The sequence below is a fragment of the Uloborus diversus genome, chromosome 8 (genome assembly GCF_026930045.1).
Source record: "Uloborus diversus isolate 005 chromosome 8, Udiv.v.3.1, whole genome shotgun sequence".
Lineage (NCBI taxonomy): Eukaryota > Metazoa > Arthropoda > Arachnida > Araneae > Uloboridae > Uloborus > Uloborus diversus.
Genome location: NC_072738.1, coordinates 17845864 through 17867991, shown reverse-complemented (window position 1 = coordinate 17867991; position 22128 = coordinate 17845864). Strand labels below are relative to the sequence as shown.

The window sequence follows — 22128 nt, the reverse complement described above, 5'->3', positions numbered from 1 at the left end:
TGTGTGTGTGTGTGTGGGTGTGTATGTAAGCATGCAGGTGTGTGTGTGCAGGCGTGTGTATGTGCAGAAGTGTGTGTGCAGTTGTGTGTGTGTGCTGGCGTTTGTGCGTTAGGCGTGTGTGAGTGTGTAGGCGTATATGTGTGTGTAGACGTGTGTATGTGTGTGGGCGTGTTTGTGTGCGTGGGCATGTGTGTGTGGTTGTGTGTTTGTGTGGACGATTTGTGTGTGTTTGTGTGTTGATGTGAGTATGTGTGTGTAGACGTGTGTCTGAGTGTAGGCGTGTGTGTGTGTGAGGGGGGGGTGTAGGAGTGTATGTGTGTTTAGACTTGTGTAAGAGTGTAGGCGTGTGTGTCGATGTGTTTGTGGGCGTGTGTGTGGGCGTGCGTGTGTATATGGGCGTGTTTGTGCGTGTAGACGTGTGTATGTGTGTGGGCGGGTACGTGTCTTTGTGTGTGTGTGGGGAGCGTGTATGTGTGTTTGTGTGTGTGGGTGTGTATGTAAGCGTGCAGGTGTGTGTGTGTGTGCAGGCGTGTGTATGTGCAGATGTGTGTGTGTGCAGGTGTGTGTGTGCAGGTTTGTGTGTGTGTGTGTGTGTGTGTGCAGTTTTGTGTGTGTGTGCGGGCGTGTGTGTGTACAGGCGTATGAGGGTAGGATATGGGCGCCACCGTCTAGCAGCTAGGTGGAGGAGCAGCATCGGGAAGCCGATCGACAGTAGTGCTGCAGAGCGAGGCGAAGGCAAAAATAAAACCAAAGGACGGCAGGACATCTAAAATGGTCAAGTGAAAACAGTAAACATTTCGTGATTGCTCAAAAAAAAAAAAAAAACTAGTAAAAAGTTTTTCTTTTATGTAAATTTTATTTCTATATGCAAGACCGTACCTTTAGCAGTAAAGCTAACCAACATGGCTCTAAGTTTCCACGATATGACAGTAAAGTCAATATTTTTAAGCATAAGAAAACTATCTTCGGTTCTATTTCTTTTAGACGTCGCATTCTGTGGGTTTTCTTCTGTACCAATTGGCCAAAAATCAAGAGAAACAGGAGATCTTGTATCAAGAAATAGATTATCTTCTCCCATCCAAAGAAAGCAAAATAACACCTGAAGTGTTCACCCAGCTGCGGTACGTCAAAGGTTGCTTAAAAGAGTCCCAAAGGTTAGTATTGACATTTGCCTCTCAATGACATGTAATTACCATACAAATGTTAAGCAGTATTTAAAGCAGTCATTATCCGGACTATGGTCCGTTCAGCGGTCTAGAACGGGGATGGCCAACCCGCGTGCCACAGTCATTTGTGCCCCAAACTCAAATTTTAGGAAGAGGGGAAAGTCTCAAGTCGAAAAATTTGCCGAAGGAAACTAAAAATTTTCCGAATCGTCAGCTAAAATTTACCAAATAAGAAAACCTTTGGGAGGTCATAGTGACATTTAGTGACCTCCTATCGAGTTGCACTTGGCCAATTGTGTGTCTCAGCTGAGCATTAAGAGTGGCACACGAAGATTTATTGATTTTTTTCTTTTTTTAATTCAGAAATTAATATTATTTTCTGAAATTTTGTCAAATTGTGTAAACGGTCTCATGCTCGGAGGAAATCTTTAAAATCTAACTTGTGAACAATTTAGGCTCAATTGTAAATATGATGGTGTTAAAAGATAATTAATATATAACTTGTAGCTTTATCTAGCCGCAGGATAGCTAAAATGGGCAAGGAGGTTGTTTCAAATTGTCTGTATTACAATATGGTACTTTTCATAAGCTTTGCATGAAAACTGACACTATAGACCATTCGAAGTTTAGAATATTTGTATGCTATGTGAATGGCTATTTCCATTATTTTGAAGAACTTAATTTGTGTCAACTATTTTCTACTACAACTTATCCATCAAGAAGCTCTTTATGCCAAGTGAATAAACTTGTCTGCTGTTACCGACACTGTAGGGCGCTGTTTTAACAAAATAGGAGCTCACGCCTAATTCATATTTTGTTAGAGTTCTGTGTCGACGAGCTTGCCTGTACCGAGCTTCTCCACACTCAGACTTACTAAGAAAAGAAAAATGCTATTTGAGAAAGAGTCATATAATCAGCTGATAAGTACCATTTTTTCAGTGTGCTGAAAACCTTTAAATAGGAATGCAGAACTTTTTGTTTCAACTCTTCTCAGAAAGGTTAGCCATCCCTCTTGTAGACAATCAGACCATATAAGCGGGGGGGGGGGAAGCATATATGCGGAACTTTCTTAACTTCTCACTTCTCTTAATTTCTTTCTATATTTCTTAATTATGGCTGTCAGAATACAGTACGCATAAGTAAATGGTTAAATGGGGTTGTTTCCTTCAGTCAAAAGTTATTCTTTTAGTCACTGAAATTGATAGAATAAAAAATAATAATAATAACATGGGGAGAGAAAAAACTTTCATTTTCCCAACGCTTAGTTTTTAATTATTTTCTTCAAATGTCCCATTTTTAAAATAAGACGTTGTCTTTACGACGTCACAAATGATGTACTTTGGCGTATCTGTCTACGGCGTTTCCACGTTATGATAATCAAAAAGCGAATTAAAAATTGCGTTCTACGATTGCTATCAACCATATCGTTGCCAGTACACGTGAGTAAAGATGCGAATTAAACATTGCGCAATGATAATGGCATCTGGTGGCAGAGATTACACCAGCGAATGGCATTTATCATTTGTGGTGTAATCGGAGGAAGCGTAAACAGTAAAAGCGCACCGGTAAAATATTTTTTTAAAAATACTAAACTTACCCTAAAAAACCTAAATTTTCGAAACTACTCTATTTGCAAGACGGTTGAAAAACTAATTCACGAAGTAAAAACTGTAGTACAAAATATGCACAACATTCTTCACTGTAAAAACGATTCGGAAACGTTCCTCGAAAATAATGGGCAGCTGATGTGCCCAATTTCTGCCAGTAACATGTCTTGCGAAAAACAGGAATGTTTTCCGCTAAAAACCTTCCTGAAATCACCCTCTAACCTTTCGAAATAACCCAGAAAAATGTCCGGTTTACTTCAGGAAAAACAGAAGTAGATATGAGTTGTGGCTTTGCACCTTCCTGATTGGCAACTAAAGCATTATTGCAACTGAGGCCAACTCTGAGAGAGATTGACTAGTAACCTAGTATACGCACTCGCTTTCTACTCATTTATACCTGCGGAATCCAAAGAGTGGTTTGCTTCCACTCGGAGTCTTTTAAAGCTGACCAAACCTTAATCACCCGTAAACCGATTCACTTAATAAATACGTTTAATTAATCTTTAAACTGGTGGCTAGAAATATTTTTCTCAACAATGAATAGTTTGCATTCGTACAATTTGGAGTAATTCAGGAAACATTTTGACAGAATTCGTAACTTTCACAAGAAATTGGTGAAAACCTGTGAAATTCCGAAACGTTCCCTGCAAATTTAGTAACGCTTCGGAATTTTTTTACCATGTCTTAGCAAAATGTAATTTTTTTACTTCCTTTTACAAAAAAGGAAGTATTGTATTCGCGAAAAAATTTTCACTCAAAAATCGCCCTTAATTTCCATTTTGCTCACCCCCAAATGAATGTTGAGTTTTTTTTTCGATTCGACCACATGCGGAAAAGTGCCTAAGAATGTATAGACACGCGAAATATCCATTTTGACCATCACCGAGGTAATTACAACGACTTTTCTCGTGACGTCTGTATGTATGTGCGTATGTGTGTATGTGCGTATGTGCGTATGTGCGTATGTATCTCGCATAACTCAAAAATGGTATGTCCTAGAAAGTTGAAATTTGGTACATAGACTCGTAGTGGGGTCTAGTTGTGCACCTCCCCTTTTGGTTGCTTTCGGATGTTCCTAAGGGGGTCTTTTGCACCTTTTTGGGGGGAAATCATTGTTAATATCAATGCAAACTTAAGTGGTGTTATAATTTGGTAAACACTTGGTGACGTATCGCCAAGCTTTTGGTCGCCAAGTTTTTTCGCCAACTTGGCGACGATTTTTTTTTTTTTTTTTTTGTGCTTCTTATAAATTAATTGTTCTCCTGCCAAATATACCTAGCCATTCCTGATTTGTTATTTTATAAGAATGAGATTAAAAAAACATATATTCAGCTCAGTGGTGACTCTTTTTTACTTCCTTTTACAAAAAAGGAAGTATTGTATTCGCGAAAAAATGTTCACTCCAAAATCGGCCTTAATTTCCATTTTGCTCACCCCCAAATGAATGCTGAGTTTTTTTTTTCGACCCGACCACACGTACATATGTACCTAAGAACGTATAGACGCTCGAAATATCCATTTTGAAGTTTCCCGAGTTAATTACAACGAGTTTTCTCGTGACGTCTGTATGTACGTATGTGCGTATGTATGTCGCATAACTCAAGAACGTAATGTCCTAGAAAGTTGAAATTTGGTACGTACACTCCTAGTGAGGTTTAGTTGTGCACCTCCTTTTTTGGTTGCATTCGGGTGTTTCTAACGGGGACTTTTGCCCCTTTTTGGGGGGAATTCATTGTTAATTTCGATGCAAACTCAAGTGGTGTTACAATTTGGCGGACACTTGGCGATATATCGCCAGTCTTTTGGTAGCCGTTTTGTTGCCAAATTTTTTCGCCAACTTGGCGACAAATTTGGCTATTTTTTTTAAAATCTGGTTTTAATGTAGCCATTGTTGGTGATATTTAGAGAGTTAGAGAGAGAATCACATTAAAATTGCAATAATAGAGAAATAACATTAAATTGGTGTAAAAGGAAGTCATGTGATGCACACATCAGCTCGTTTTCATTCAGGACTTCTTCCTTCGCTTGGTTGTTAGTAATACGTTTTCGAGGTGCTAAATATAAACTTAGAACATAGGAAAAGGTCGGGGTTAATATTTCTTCACAACTTTCTTCCTTTTTTGACAACCTTACTTTGTTTCCTCGAAGAGAAAAGCATTCTACAATTATAATTTGATGAGAAATCAGAGAAATGGACAACTGTTCCAAGAAATGTAACAAAATTACAACGTTTTAATTTAAAACAAGAAGTTCTGTCCAGAACTAAACGAGCCTACTTTTCCGTATACCAATATCGGTTTTCTAGTAGCTGATCAATATTCTCAAAATTAGCTAAAATCGCAAATTATTTCAAACGTAACGTTTTAACATTTTAATCTGAATTATAGGATTGAAATATGCCTCCCTCATCTAAAGAAATATATACGTAAAAATTAAATAAACGTCAAATAACGTAGTGAAACCTATTAAATAAATGAGTTAATCTAGCTTTTCCATTATAAAAAAAATCTTTAATCGCTTTTAAAACGAAAAAAAAAATAAAAATAATAATGAAAAGCAATGAGCTCACGTTAAAATAAAAATATAGACATATATATTGTGCTAAAAAAGAGGAAAAAAGAAATCGTTTGTTTCTCCCCTGTTGCCAAAAAAATACTTTCAAAATAAATAAAAAACAACATAATGTCAACTTCAAAAAATAATTTTCATTATAAAGAAAAAATATCGTTTGCGCATTACTTTAAGTAAGAAACACAAAGAGACCAAATTTCTCCGGCAAAAAAGGGTTTAGCAACTTGGGGAAATTCAAGGCAAAGGAAGATAAACTAAAACGTTGATTTTTACTTCCTTTTACAAAAAAGGAAGTATTGTATTCGCGAAAAAATTTTCACTCAAAAATCGCCCTTAATTTCCATTTTGCTCACCCCCAAATGAATGTTGAGTTTTTTTTTTCGATTCGACCACATGCGGAAAAGTGCCTAAGAATGTATAGACATGCGAAATATCCATTTTGACCATCACCGAGGTAATTACAACGACTTTTCTCGTGACGTCTGTATGTATGTGCGTATGTGTGTATGTGCGTATGTGCGTATGTGCGTATGTATCTCGCATAACTCAAAAATGGTATGTCCTAGAAAGTTGAAATTTGGTACATAGACTCGTAGTGGGGTCTAGTTGTGCACCTCCCCTTTTGGTTGCTTTCGGATGTTCCTAAGGGGGTCTTTTGCACCTTTTTGGGGGGAAATCATTGTTAATTTCGATGTAAACTCAAGTGGCGTTATAATTTGTCGGACACTTGGCGATATATCGCCAGTCTTTTGTTCGCCAACTTGGCGACAAATTTGGCGGAGTTTTTTTTTTTTTTTTTTGGTTTCAATTTGGCCATTGTTGGTGATATTTAGAGAATAAATATTGAATCACATTAAAATAGCGAATAATGGGGAAATGACATTAAATTGGAGTAAAAGGAAGTCATGTGATGCACACATCAGCTCGTTTTTTTTTAATAAGCCTCGGATACGTCTTCATAATGGAACGCTCCGTAACTTAAATTTGACAGCGTTCTGTTACGGTTTTCTAGAAAAACAATACTTTCAAAAAATATATTACGCTTCGTGTTTAAAAAAAAGTGGTTGGTGTGTTTAAAAATCAAATCGTGTTTATTTATGAAAACGCAGCTCATTAAAAGTTTCATATCCAATCATCTTAAACGCCCTCAAATGCTTTTCTAGTTAGTAATTTGAATAAAAAAGAATTTACTTGTTTCTACAACGAGCTATACTCGTGTCGTCTTCTTAGCTTAAAACCAAAGTTTTGATGCTTTTTAGAGTTTGTTAATAGATGGCGCAGTACACATCGCATGTAATACATCTACTCTTGTGCTTAGATACAGTGCCCATAAAGAGTAGAATGTGTTAGCAGGATAAAAATTGAAGTCATTTCTATGAAAAATACACTGGGAGCTCACTATCGGTCGTCTCGATAAATCAGCTATTCCAGCAATTTAATCTAATTGCTGCAGGGCTGCCGAGGAGAGGGAGGGAGGAAGGGGTAATGGCATAGACTAGACCAGCGATTTTCAATATGTGGTACTGCGGACCGGTACCGGTCCACGGAAAAATTTGACCGACCCTCATAGATTTTTGCTCGTTCTCTTTAAGATTTTTTTTCTTTTAAAAAGGAAGAAATACCTTAACGAAATTTCCTTACGTGAATTTTGTGATAACTTTTAAATCGTCGACTCAGAGCAACAGTCTTCCTTGGATTACGTATCTTACTGTTGCTCTGAGGCGACGAAATGTTGTCTGCAATATTGTTCTCGAATGTTTATTTACTTTGTACAGGATATCCAGCGGAGGACACCCTGATTTAAATATTAAAACTCTGGAAAGCAAATGACGATATTGGAATGAAGTAAACGGTATGTTCAATGCAAAACCCATAAAAATCATATACTGAAACGTTGAAATTAGTAAAAAAAAAATTGCCTGCATGCTGTTATGACAATAGAAGTCCCCATAAATAGTACTGCGAAGGAGTTGGACGATAATTTCTAGTGTAATGTAAGAACCTCTGAAAGGCTTAGTGGCACAAAAATACTGCTGAAACGCCCAACCCCTTCGCAACACTATTTATTGGATTGAAAAGCGATAACTTTGTGCAAGGTAAATTAGATAAAAATGGAACAACGTTTAAAAGTACAAAAATGATAAAAAGTTTTTAAAAACGCAGACATGCTTCGGAGGCAATAGCCTCCTTCCTCAATGCGAAATGAACAAATGGATGAGGAAGGAGGCTATTGCCTCCGAAACATGTCTGCGTTTTTAAAAACTTTTTATCCTTTTTGTACTTTTAAACGTTGTTCCATTTTTATCTAATTATTTATTCTAACTTCTATTGCATTTATAGCTTGCGGCGCTATCTGTTGACGATTTTTGTTACTAATTTCAAAGTTTCAGTACATGATTGTTATGGGTTTCATAATAAACATGTCGTTTATTTTATTCCAATATCGTCCTTTGTTTTAGAGATATTTAATTTTGAAATCAGGGAGTTCTTTGCTGCACAACCTGTATATTTGAATTTGCATTTTGGGAAAATGCGTGTCTGTCAGTTCCCCACTTGATCTGTATAATAATTCTAACAAACATTTTGTTCGAACGATCTCAGCGAAGATACCTCATTCCCGAATTTCACTTTTTGGTTTGTACAATTTTGAGCTGCATGAAATGCACCACCAGCTCAGTCAATTCCAGCCGAGCACTGCAGTTTCGAGCTTATTAGCACTCATCAGCCCAGTATAGGAGTGACTGAGCTGGAGGTGGAAAACCTCCAGCTCAAAAACCTCCGAGCTCCTTGGTGGAAAACCTCCAACTTTGAGGTTTCCCACCTCCAGCTCAGTCACTCCTACGCCGGGCTGATGAGTGCTAAATAAGCACGAAACTGCAGTCCTCGGCTGAAATTGACTGAGCTGGCGGTGTATTTCAGGTATTTCTTCCTTAGCCCTGGCTATAGAGCGTAACTTTGTGAATAATTTTGAGATGTTCCAAAGAACTTAACGTTAGCGTCCACGGGAAAATTTGAAACAAATACTGATTAAGAACTGAATGACGGATTTGCTTCAAACAAAGTTTGTTAGAAAAAACTCCCGATAAAAGGTATGCCCGATAAAGATCGTTTTTTTTTTTCAGTTAAGCTATTTTAAGGGTATTTTTTCAACTATCAAAAAACTTTTAACATTAATGCCTGAGAGCGGTTTTCAAACCTTTTTCTCTGATAAAGCAAAATTACTTATTTTTTGATTTTTATAAATAAGAATGAAGTTAGTAATAAAAATGGAAATATATCTATCTCGGTGACTCAATTCTGAGATAAAGATGACTGAATCAAAATTAAATAATTTCAAAGTACAAATGTTTTTACTAGATTGCTGCGGAGTCGGACAGAAGATGACTGGTCTTCGACTCCCAACTCCGACTCCACTCTTTTACCCCAAAATCAGTTCGACTTCGACTTATCAGCCTTGGTTTTTAATGTGAAATAATGATTCTTGATATTAGTTGTTTAAATTTTCATTCGACAGTTTTAATTAATCAATTTTATTTAAATTTTGACAGCAAGAAAAAAAATATAATTCGGAGTGTTTTACAATTTCAACAGAATGAAACAGCTTCGCAGAAGTTTCTTTTTTATGATAAAAAATTATTTTTTTCGGAAGACATTTTACTATATACTTATTCAGTTTAGTTTTTGCAAAATTGGAAAAATAAAATCTCAGGTACTTTATTTTTACCAAGAAAAAGTGATTTTTTTTTTTTTTTGAAAAAAAATTGTATATATTTTGATTAGCTTTTTATTTTTAATTCTTTTATTTTGCGCGATTAAAGAATTTTTTATGGAAAAAAAATACATGAAGCTGCATTTTTAAAAGGTGGAACTACTTTATTTGTTCGTTTATTTATTTTTTAAGTGTTTATTTCATTCGATGAGAGAGGCAAATGTTGCTTTTTGAAAACAGGGGGAGGGGGCTTTAAATGGTTAAAAGGTATGAATGACACTGTTCTTCTTATTGGACAACTTTCATAACTAAGCTGATGCTAGTAAAAGAATCTTTCACACTTTAATCGAAAAAATGAAACGCTTCAATTTGAATTTTCAATTCACATAGTACTGTTATATCCACCAGTTTTCTTTTTCTATACAAGAGCTTTATACAATTTAGAATTCTCACCCTTTCAAAGGCATTTACCTTGTCCAAAATTTAAAAAAGCAGGCGTGAACTGTTGTTTCGCTCCTGCAAACAAATACAGTATTGTTTCGAAAGTTAGAGGTAAATGGGGCTCGATCCACCTCGGATCACTGAAAACTCGAATTATCCGGAAAATTCTATAGACTACATAAGGACATGCGCTGTTTACTTCCTTACGCAATGAAAAAGAAATATTGTCTCCTCTAAAAACTTATCACTTAATTATCAACATAAATTTATGTTTTAATTAATACTAAACGAGTTTTGATAAGTTTTTTTTTTTTTTTTTGATATCTGCATGTACTTGTGTGTAAACTTGCAGGCAACTAAAAACTGCCCTTTGATCATCCTCGAATAAGTTTTGTCGCGACATTGGTTTCTATGTGTGTTCTGCGTGTATTATGTGTGTACCTCACATAATACAGAAACGTAAGTCATTGAAGGATAAAATTTCGCAGAGTCAAGTTTTGCATTTCCCTTTTAAATTTCAACCGGATATTCCAAAAGAGCTGTTTGTTCGTCCTTTGAGGCAAAACAATGTTTTAATTTCAAGTTATTTTTTTGTATCAACCTACTTCCTACTTCCTCCAAGGCATTTCTAAACTTTTCAACTTCTTTTTATTACCTTATTGTACATAGTTCCACGTTACAAAATGTTTCATTTTTCAGATTAAAACATTATTTATCTATAAAAAGTATTCACTAAAAATATCAACAAAGCACCTCGGATTAAGCGGAACCTCGGACTTTTGAGACTCGGATTTTCGAGACTCTACTGTACTACTAACCAACTCTCCTCCTCCCTACTTGCGCAAATGGAATAGAAAATTCGTTAATCGGAGATGAAGTTATCGGAGCTAAACTTGGGTAACGGCCCAAGTAGCAAACATGCTTCAGACATCGCTCTCGGGTTAACTCAGTTTTCTGAACCTTTTAATGTATTTAGACTTTTTAAACTATTTTTCTCTCGTGCAACTGCATACCATTTGACGTTTGGCTGCTTCTGGTGCCTCAGAATGAGTTGGTTCTATTTTTATTTGCTCAATTTCGAAAAAAATATCCGACTCCCAATAACAGACAACCGAAAAATCTGTTGACACCCGGATAGATAGGATGAGGAAAGGAGGAGTAATGGACAAAGTGCCCTTTTCTATTCAAAATGTGCAAAATTTTATTATTTTTAAGACTAAAGCTTTATTAAACTTAAATGAGCATGTAACAGCAGCTGACCTCGTGGTAGCTGTTCATAACCTTCCACCACTGCTTTGTATAAATACCAACTGGCTCATAAAATTCACTCTGATATCACCAGATGGTTGCACCAAATGAGCATGTAACAGCAGCTGACCTCGTGGTAGCTGTTCATAACCTTCCAACACTGCTTTGTATAAATACCAACTGGCTCATAAAATTCACTCTGATAACACTAGATGGTTGCACCGTATTCATGAGCCTCAGAAAACATCACTTTTACCTGCCAAAAATTCTCATGATTCAAATCCAAACTTATGACTGCCTGTTACTGAACCTTTGTCCGTTCTGGTGCTGTTACCCCATACGTGGTTTACAGCATGAATACCGAGGAATTTCAACAGTTTAAATATTACGTTTTGTTTCAGGTTATTTCCAATAATTCCAGGCGTAGCTCGAAAGCTCATGAAGGAAGTAGTAATAGCTGGCTATAGAATACCTGCCGGAGTAAGTAATATTTTTTGACTAACTTTGTAAGTAGGGGAATGTGGGGCAAAGTGAAATTGTGATGTCTGAGCATTTTAAAAATTATCAAATTGGAATTGTGTTTTGAAAAAGTACAGAACGTAAAGAAGGGACGTTCTTTTTATAGTTATTTTATAATAAAATTTGCATTAAAACATTATTTTTTCTTGTGGCAGGAAATTTGGGCTTAAAAAAAAAGTGGAAAAATTTCCTTTTTTTTTCGTGGGACATAATAAAAAGTAAATATTTTTCTAATGAAATATTTTTTATTTGATTATGAAAAACTATTTTTGATCAAATGAATGAGTAAGTAAAAGGTCAAATGAATAACTGAAACAATAAACAAGGGATTCAATTAATAAATTATTTAGGCATTGAAAAAAAATTAATAAATGAATAAAACAGTGAAAGAATAAGAAAATAAGTGAATGCACGAATAAATAGGTGAATTACTAAATGAAGGAATATAAGTGAATTAATTAATAAATGAATGCATAAATGATTCAGTAAATGATTGGATGAGCAAACGAAAAAAACTATTTCACTTTGCCCCGCAGGTACTCGACTAATGGAACAAAATATTTGAAATAAGCTTCATATTAACTAAATAAATACTACTTTGGGTATTAGAAGTTTAATACTAATATCTAAACTTTTAATAACAAGAACTTTATCACTTTATAATAGCAAAAATAATTTTGTTTTGCAGTTAAATATTACAATATGAATATCTATTTTTTGCAAATTGTGTGTATTATCATTAACTCTTAGCTTCAGAGGTAATTTTATCCTGACTGGAATATGTGTTACAACGCAGTTGAAATATATCAGATAGGTGACACTAAAAGCAGAGTACTTATTTCCTCATTTCACAAAGAGAAAAAAGCATTACATGATGTCAAAACATTTCCGTATTAAAAATGACAATCATTATATCAGTAATAGTAATAATAATATTAATAGTAATAATAGCAAATAATCATAATAATAATAGTTTCCTTAAATACCCCCCCCCCCCTCCACCCAAATTCCCCTTTTATTATTTTACTTCACAAATACAATTGACGCTTATATGCTGTCAAAACATTTCCGTGTTAAAAATAACCATAATAGAAAATTATTATTTAATTATAATGATGATAATAATGATAATTATTATTATAACAATGATAATAATTATTATAACAATGTTGATAATAATACTAATAATAGTAGTAATAATAATGATGATGATAATAATACTATTAATAACAATAACGACGATAATAATAATAACAACATTAACAACAATAACAGCAATAAAAATAACATAAAGAACAGCAACAACAATAATAACAAAAATAATAATCATAATAAATAATAATAATAATTAAAATTTTAAAAAAAAACCTGTTTTAACTTTGCAAGCATTTTGCTCTAAACTCAAAAAAGCCAACCCTTTGCTTTCCTCTGTAGAAATCGAACTCTTCCCTTCATTAGAAGAAGTAATCCAAATTTTACTGGTTTCAAAGCAACACACAGACAAAACTAAAAAATATATATTTATTGGTTGAAAGTTATACAAAAAGCTTTTGAGTGTAAAAGGGGCCTTATTTCCTATCACACATTGTGAAAAAAATCAGAAACGTTCTTGAAAAAAAATGGATAGCTAATGAGCCTGATTTCTGCCAGTAAGATATCTGGGAAAATGCAGTTTCGTTTCCCGCAAAAACCAGAAACATTCCTGAAATTAACCCCGAATCTTTCCGAAAATTTTCGAAACCTGCCCAATAAGAGCAAGTTATTTTTCTGAAATAAACCATTAAAATCAGTTGTGTAAATAAGTTACATAATATTTATACTTGCATATTCACATTGAATAGATACATTTAATAGTCAAAAAAAAAAAAAAAAAACATAATTTTGACACATTTTGTTCTGTTTTTAAAACTATCTCACAAAATATAGGTCTTCAAAAAAATAGTTGTGGACACTTTAGGACAGTTTTGGACCCAAGGGTTTTTGAACAGGGCGGTAAAAAACCTTGGCAACTTTGCTTTCATTTGTACACATGCACAAACATAGGGAAATTTGGTTATTAATATCAAAATATAAATAAATAAATAAATAAATAAACTCATGCACACAAATTGAAATTTTAATCAAGAATTCAACTTTTATGATGTAACTAGATTAAAATCTGCTGTATAAATAAGTTGAAAGTTCACACATTGAATAAATGCTCAATATAAAACATAACTTTGATACACTTTATTCTGTTTTTGATGTTTTCTCTAAAAATATAGTTTTGGACACCAGGGTTTTTACCATAGTGTCCAAAACCTTACCAAAATGAGCCAGAAGCATTAATGAAACCATGGCCATATCTATGACAGAATTGCAAGTAAGAACCAAGCATCTCCTCCACCGGAAACTGTTGCCTCGCTGCAGCTGTCCAAAGACATATTCGCTCTCATTGGGACCACAGTCAATCTGAAGGGGAGGGGGAATCGTGCAAAAGTCGATCACTTTTAATAAATACGCTCAGTTGGTCTTTAAACTGGTAGCTAAAGGTATTTTCCTAACAGTGAGAAGTCTCAATTTGTGCAACTAGTAGTAATTCAGGAAACTTTTTGACAGAGGTTCTTAATTTTCACCGGAATTGGGGGAGAACCTATGAAACCGCGAAATGTTTCATGGAAATTATCAGTAAAATGTTCGGATTTTTTTTAGTTCTCTCCTGCAACTTGTGGCAATTCATTACACTATTGTTGTTGTTGTTGTCTTTTGCCAGCTAGGCAGGCAATTAGGGGTGCGTTGCTTCACTTTTCAAACTGTACCGTAATTTGGTGTGAAGTCCGACTTCCACAGTACAGACATGCCATAAGGACCCGTTTATAGGGTAGGCAACCATTCACAGCATAACAACACATTCACACAAAGGAAGGACAAGGACAGCAGAGAGAAAGTACGTCCATGCTCGAGCTGGGATTCGAACCCGGGATCACCTCATCGCTGTCAGACGCCTCTGACCACTAGACAAGGCGGGCAGCATTCATTACACTTTTTCACTTATTTACTTGTTTTTCACAGGAAACTGGTGAAGATCCATGAAATCCTGGAAAACTGAGCAGAAGTAATCTGTGACGTTTTGGAATTCTCTTACAGTATACACATACCTATGAATGACTTTCACTAGAAGCTTCGAAATTATTAATATTTCTTTGTTTTCATTCCAGACGATCGTTATTGTGAACAACCGAGAAATCTGCCGCCAAGAAAAGTATTTCAAGAACGCCCTAGCTTTCGAACCAGAGAGATGGCTAGACAGAGAGCCTTTGGTTCACCGGTTCAGTTTTCTTCCCTTTGGTTATGGAGTTCGTAGCTGCATGGGTAGAAGACTTGCCGAGCTAGAAATTATTTGTCTGACTACGGAGGTATGACATATGTGCATCGTGCATGTGCGCGTTTCTTGAATTTCTGGTTTTATAGGCTTTGTAATTGGGTTGAACCTGAGCTTGTCCGATTCATTGCTATTGCTTGAAATCAGGAGTGCCCACCTCCCTTAAGAGCAAGAGCGCTCCCCCTCCCTGAATATCGCGAAGACCCCCCCCCAGAAGCAAGAGCCTCCCCTAGAAAAAAAATGCCCCTCAAAACACCCCCCCCCCCAAAAAATTACTGTCACAGTCTGCGCCACGCCCCCCCCCCCCTCAGTTGGGCACCCCTGTTGAAATACTTTCCCCCGGTCTTTGCGCGTCGCTGCTAAGTTTTTGTATTTTACGTAATTAAAAATTGGTTTCAGCTTGCACCAATTTTGCATCAGAAATTAACAGGCGCCTTTTAAAAGTTTACTCTAATTCTTACTTTAAATACGTATTTTAGTCGGAGCTAATAACTCTTCTTCTTTATATATATATATATATATATATATATATATATATATATATATATATACCTCTTTTATAGTTTTCCTCAACCAACTCGTTTTTTAACTCGATTTATTTATTTTAAGCATTTTAACTATATTAGGCAGTAACATTTCTAGACAATGAGTACATAAGCTGAGACCAAGCGGACTAAGCAGTTCCTAACTCGATGTCCGACTATGGGGTGAATTTAGGCACTTCGCTTCAGAAATCGCATTAGTTTATTACGCCCCCGCATTTATCGACTTTTTTGTTGTAATATGTCGAGGACAGGGGGGCGTCCTTAAAGGGGCCAATGGCCAAGGACGGATACAAGGAGGGGCGATCGCCCCCTCCTTGAGCCAAGATGCAGGAACTCTCTTTTGACATATGAAGTTCGAAAAACTTAATTTTAGACACGATCTTCAATAAAGTTACGAAAAACAAGGCTCTTCCTCGAATTTTTGTCCGAATTGTACTCTTGAAAATGTAATTGTGGCACATCTCTTAAGACTTTAAAGACAGGTATGGGAACTTTGCACAGAAAGTTTATTGAAGTTCCAAATACTCAATTTTTGTCTATCTTAGATGACATACATGGGTTTCGGGGGCTTTCCCCTAGAATGGTTTTCGAATTGAAGCACAAAAAGAGCAATTATAGGACACTTTTGGTGGCTTTTTTTAGAAATGGAAGTTCTAAACTAAAAAAAAAAAACCCCCTTAATTTGAAACGATCTTCCATGATGTTAGGGAGGCAAAAGTTTTGAAATTTATAACAGGGTAAGTATCTGAGATCAATCGCCCCCTCCTTGAAAATTTTCTGGATCCGTCTTTGCCAATAGCCCAAGAAATTTAAAAAAAAAAAATGAAAAAAAAAAAAAAAATGACAGAAAGAAAGAAAAACTAACACTAAGACTTAATAACGTTGCAAATATACAGGGTGCCACAAAAGTGACCGGTCACTTTTAAAAATCGATAAAAACTAAACGGATAGAGACAGAAAGACGCGGTTGGTTGCCATATGCTTTGTAGAACAGAAAATTTTCATATATGCAAACATAAGAAATAGTTACAGTGTTCAACAATAGATGGCGATGCAGGTAGTTCGAGAAGGGTTCAGGCGTGTGTGTCTAAAAAATTTATTGTTTTTTCAAGTATATTACAAATAAACGGTGTATTTCTGTCGCTGTCCGTTTAATCTTTATTGATTTTTCAAGTATACCGGTCATTTTGGCGAACTTACAGACTGCGTTTTCTGTTATATTTTTAAACTACCTGTAGCGCCATCTGTTGAGGAACATTGTAACTATTGTTTTATTTTTGAGTGTATGAAAATTTACTGTTGTCCTAAGACTAATGCAACAAATCGAGTCTTTCTATCTCCACCCGTTTTGTTTTTATTGATTTTTAAAAGTGACCGGTCATTTTTGGGACACCCTGTACACTGCTGGCTTCTACGGAGGGTCCCAATAAATTTTGTTGCAGAGGTCCTGGCCTGCATTGAATCAATTTTGATCATCCATTTGAATCGAATACTTCAACCAATAAGAGCTTCCGCGCGTCGTGATGAGCGCGGGAGCACGTATAGCGAGACACAAGCTTGTTGGTCAGACCTGATTTAGTTTTTTTTTTTTTTTTTTATGTATTTATTTCGCCTTTAGATTTTTTTTCTTTTAATGCATCAGACTTTACAACATTTTTTGAAGAAAATACAGTAGTGCAGAACTTTGGAACACGAAACAGCATCCTTTGATGCACCAAGCCAAGCATTCTATAGTAACGAATCGGCAAATGTCTGTTGGATTAGTATAGTCTTATTTTTGATTAATCTGTTTTTTTTTTCTCTTGTGTGTCAGTGAGCACAAAATTCAGCAACGCTTACTAACTACTGTTAGGATATTTTGTCGATAAGAAGTGTAATTAGTGTTTAAAGCAACCACGGTAGTGGTTAGCGAAAGCGACCAGGTGTCGGTATGAAAGGAATGACGTCTCTGAAATGTGGTATTTTACAACGGCGCATTAAAATGAATGCCTCAAGGGCACAAAAGTCTGTAATGGCACATTAAATGAATAATTTCTAGAAGAAGACAAAAACGCTGTAATTACACCTGAAACGAATGACATCCCTAAGACGTCAAGCACGTTATAAAGACACATGAAATGAATGACGGTTCTGAAACATAAGAAGTCGCACATAAAATGAATGACATCTCGGAAACGTGATCGGTTACAATGGCGCATTAAAGTGAATGACGTCTCGAAAACACACAAATCTATAATAGAACATTAAATGAATAATTTCTCGATGAAGACGATGACGCTGTAATGACACCTGAAATAAATGCCACCCCCAAGACGTCAAGCACACTATAAAGACACATGAAATGAATAAGGTCCTAAAACATGAAACTCTGCAGTGACACATGAAATGAATGAATTCATGGAAGCATGGTCGTTTACAATGACATATAAAATCAATGACGTCTCGGAAACACAAAACTCTACAATAGCACACTGAATGAATAATACCTCGAAGAAGTCGAAGATATTGCAGTGACACATGAAATGAATGACACCCCAAGACGCCAAGCACACCATAAAGACACATTAAATGAAAGATGTCTCTGTCACATGAAACTCTGCAACGACAAATGAAATGAATGACATCTTCGGAACGGGAGAGTCTACACTGGCGCCAGAATTTTTCTTCTGGGGGGGGGGGGGGAAATCACATGACAGCCCTTGCAATACATTAAATACCATATTAGGATCAGCAATATAGCTTAAAAACAAAAGCTGTTAGGGTTGAACTCCAACCTCTCCCTGATTATCACGATAATATTTTTCTGGCATATGTGTAAGCTTTCAATTGATAAATCCGAAAATTATCACGAGTTAGAGAAAAGCGAAGTTACTTCCGTAAATAAATATGTAACACTTCCGGAAATGAATATACAACACTTCCTTAAATAATAATTCCTTAATAAATATATAACACTTCCGTAAAATAATGGGAATAAGTGCGCGACACACATTTGATGATGGACTAGGACGAAAATCGCCATATGTAGTATACGTAAAACTTTTGAAATTGGGGAGACTAGGTATGGTTAGTACATTTTGATTTTTTAAATTTTATTTCTAATGTTGTGCTTGAAAATAAAATCTACTATAATACTGTTAATATCTTTCTATCAATTGCTAAAGTACCTTCGTAAAAATTGTAATAATAATAATAATAACGCTAAAAAGAATCATATGAAAAAAATAATAAATATGTTTTCGAATTTTGAACTACACAGAATTTAGGTCAGGTTGATTCACAAAGGAAAAAGCTTTTATAAGGACGCGCGTAATTAGTAACGAAATGATATTTTAAGAGTTAAAAAAAAAAAAAAAAAAACTCTCATAAAATGCTTGATCTGAGTTAGATGATGAACGTATCTCTGATGTACCGTTAATGCAAATATTTTCTTCAAGAAACGCTCTATCACATATTTCAAAAGGAATTTCCTCGCTTTCAGTTTTTTTGGTCATTTCAGAACATTTCTGGAAAAAGAAAAAAATTAAACTGAAAAACTTATTATTTAAACTTCTAAATGAAATTATTATACGGTATCAAACTTTACCAAAAATCAAAGCACCATGTATCAATTTGACCAAAAATACACCATTATGTTAACTCAAGTGCGGTAAAAAGCAAGCATCGAATACAAGCAATTTCTGTTAAGTAAAATAATATCCAATTAATTTAAGGAATTAGGGATTAGGATTAAAATTTATTTAAGTAACACAGCAGTATCTTTTAGTGACTTAAGCATCCAGTTGTTAAGTGTGATTGAATGAAAACTTCAAAAATTTACTTTTGTGCATAGAAAGAAAAAAAAAAGTTTTGTTTCGAATAACTTTCAAAAGAAAAAATGTTCTCCGCATGCGTCGGTCAAACCAGTTTTAGTCTGAATCGTCTTGCTCAGACTCTCAGTTCAAGGCTCATACACACTAAAACCAGAAGGTCCTGTATGATTTTAACCCTGTATCAACTGTACTCGCCTCCCCCCCCCCCCCCCGCTAGGATTTAAACAAAAACACAATATTTACATTTGATATTCTTTCTCTTTTTCAGATCATTCGTCAGTTTAAAGTTGAATACCATCATGAAGATATTGATATTTTGACCAGACTGATCAACACACCAGACAAACCTTTGAAGTTCAAATTTACAAGCAGACACTGAAAGCAAATGAATCTTATTGATGAACAAAATTAACAAGACAGAGAAATTTCATCAAAATATATTAAAAGGAGATGTGTCGTACTAAAACCAATAACAGACCAAACTCCATCAACAGATATTAAAAAGAGATGTATCGCCTTTTTTTTGCATAACAGACCAAACTTCATCAACAGATATTAGGAAGAGACGTGTCGCATTAATAAGCATAACAGACCAAACTCCATCAACAGATATTCGAAAGAAACGTGTCATATTAATAAGCATAACAGACCAAACTCCATCAACAGATGTTAGAAAGAGACGTGTCGTATTAATAAGCATAACAGATTGAACTCCATCAACAGATATTCGAAAGAGACGTGTCGTATTAATAAGCATAACAGACCAAACTCCATCAACAGATATTCGAAAGAGACGTGTCGTGTTAATAAGCATAACAGACCAAACTTCATCAATACATATTAAAAAGAGATGTGTGGTATTAATAAGCATAACAGACCAAATTCCATCAACAGATATTAAAAATAGATGTGTAGTATTAATAAGCACAACAGACCAAACGTCATCAACAGATAACGTTGGATATTGAAAAGATCTTCCAATAAGTAAAAAAAGAGACGTACACTAAAACTCATGTAAAATGTGTTTGACCTTGAGAGAGTACGTTATTTCCTAGAAAGTTTAAAGAAAGGGGCCCGTAGTTGAGGTGGACTAGCATGGCAATAGTGACTAGAGATCATAATAGATTACCCGTTAAAAATTCTCTTCAATAAGGCTTCCTAATTTGACTAAACTTCCTGAAAATAAATGAGTTCTTCAACGAGAGAGAGAGAGAGAGGACTTCAGCTTACCAGAGCCGAACAATGCTTTATTGATAAGCTTAACAGACTAGTATAAAAGACAAAATTTTAACAATTTTTGATATTGCCGTGATTTGTATTAGTGATCGACTCTCCATACCAAGTTCGGAATTGACTTTCGTTGACAGAGATAGCAAAATATCTTACCCTATTTTAGTGTGTAATGAACTAAATTTTGATTTTTCCTTCAATGAAAAAAAAAAAAAAAAAATGCTGAAAATGAAATTGCAAAAGCTTGAAAAAATAATTAAGTCGCTTAAAATATATTTTTCTTACTACTGCGCTTTCCTTGTATTTTCACCAAGCAATACTGCCGTGCTCTACACAAAAGTCGTATCTGCACCTGAGTTCAAAATGAGAAATTTCTTTTTAAAGTTTTATGCCTTAATACACTCAATTCAGAAGGCACTTTTCCAAAAAAATTTAAAAATATTTCTCATTCACAAATGAACGTAAAACATTGTATTTTGGTAAATTATGACAGAAAGAATTACCTGGTAACCGTAACTCAATTTTGATAAAAAGTGCAGATACGACTTTTGTGCTTAATACAGCAGAACACATATAATGCTAAATTATTTCTCGGTTATGCCAACGAAGAAAAAAAAAATGAATCATTTTGAAGATTTTGATGACCGCCTCTGAAATTACTAATTACCATTGAGAAGAGCTGAAATTAATTGATTTTTGTCTTTTATTGGATAGTTTTGTGCTAAGATAATGAATGGGATGATTCAAACACTGATACCTTTGTGCGGAAAAGTAAGTAGCAATCAACAACGCTTTGTGCGTCAAAACGTTGTAGATTGCTACTTACTGATGCAGTTGTTGAGCGATAGTTGTCTTAAACCTGCTCCCTAATGTTAGCATACACATTCTATGACTGCATTTTCGGACTGAAATTTTAAGAAATTACATGGGTAGAGCCTCAGACCTGCTATTTTTCCCCAAATACCACAATACATAAATATGTTTTCTAAATTTGTGTGCACATATTTTAACAATAATTTCTTCCGAACTAACAGCAGGATCCGCCCTCGTTTTAACTAGTGCACTTGCGCTGGCTATCAATTTTAAGTTGATACCTAAAAAAAAAAAAACAGTAAAGGAACTAATCTTTATCTTTACTAATAATAAAGCTGAAAGTCTCTCTGTCTGGATCTCTGTGACGTGCATAGCGCCTCGGTTGTTCTGCCGATTTTCATAACATTTGGCACAAAATTAGTTTTTAGCATGGGAGGTGTGCACCTCAAAGCGATTTTTAAAATATTCGGTTTTGTTATCTTTCTATTCCAATTTTCAGAACATTTTACCGAGCAAATTCTCGCAACATGGACGACTAAATTATCATAACATGGACGAACAAATTACCATAACATAGGCGAGAAAATTCATCGTGTATTATTTGTAAACATACTGGCAAACCAAATGACCTTTTAATTTTTTACTACGGGAAAAGCCGTGCGGGTACCATTAGTATTTAATGAAACCAAGAAGAAGACAGAAAATCTGAAAAACGGTTCATGCAATCAGCTTAAATAATTAGACATTAGCTGATATTTCGAAATTATTCACACGAACGTGTTAACAAAGCAGATGAACATACAAATAATCAGAGGAGATACTGAGCCTATGAAAGTTTTTTTTTAAGTCAGAGAGGTATATTTGAAAATTTTGAGCTAACACTGTGACGATAATTAATGATATGTGAATACGGAAAGCTACACACTGTAATTGGTGGTATTGCACATAGATGCTTTGTCCGCACAATTAAAAAAAACCGTGCACTTGGTGAGCTCAAAATGTCGCAAGTTAAAGAAACACAATTCTACTAGAGGTACTTCTGTACCAAAAAGTAGTTTAATAAACCGCGTTGACTTGTAAATGCTTACGCAGTGACATATGTGCTT

The 22128-nt window shown here is 35.0% G+C and overlaps 1 protein-coding gene across 1 annotated transcript; it reads left to right on the top strand.

The window, feature by feature from the left end:
- Positions 1–902: 902 nt before the first annotated feature.
- LOC129227949 (probable cytochrome P450 12a5, mitochondrial) lies at positions 903–20484 on the top strand. The gene is made up of 5 exons (XM_054862572.1): positions 903–929; positions 985–1154; positions 11144–11222; positions 14459–14656; positions 19248–20484. The coding sequence occupies exons 1-5, from the start codon at positions 903–905 to the stop codon at positions 19356–19358; spliced, it is 585 nt and encodes a 194-aa protein (XP_054718547.1). The 3' UTR covers positions 19359–20484.
- The last annotated feature ends 1644 nt before the right edge of the window (positions 20485–22128 follow it).

What these genes read in the sequence shown, in the direction of transcription:
- LOC129227949 (XM_054862572.1), top strand. Translation starts at nt 903, where the DNA reads ATGGCTCTAAGTTTCCACGATATGACA. An exon ending in TAAGTTTCCACGATATGACA is followed by an intron (nt 930 to 984) that starts GTAAAGTCAATA and finishes TATTTCTTTTAG; the next exon opens with ACGTCGCATTCTGTGGGTTT. An exon ending in GCTATAGAATACCTGCCGGA is followed by an intron (nt 11,223 to 14,458) that starts GTAAGTAATATT and finishes TTTTCATTCCAG; the next exon opens with ACGATCGTTATTGTGAACAA.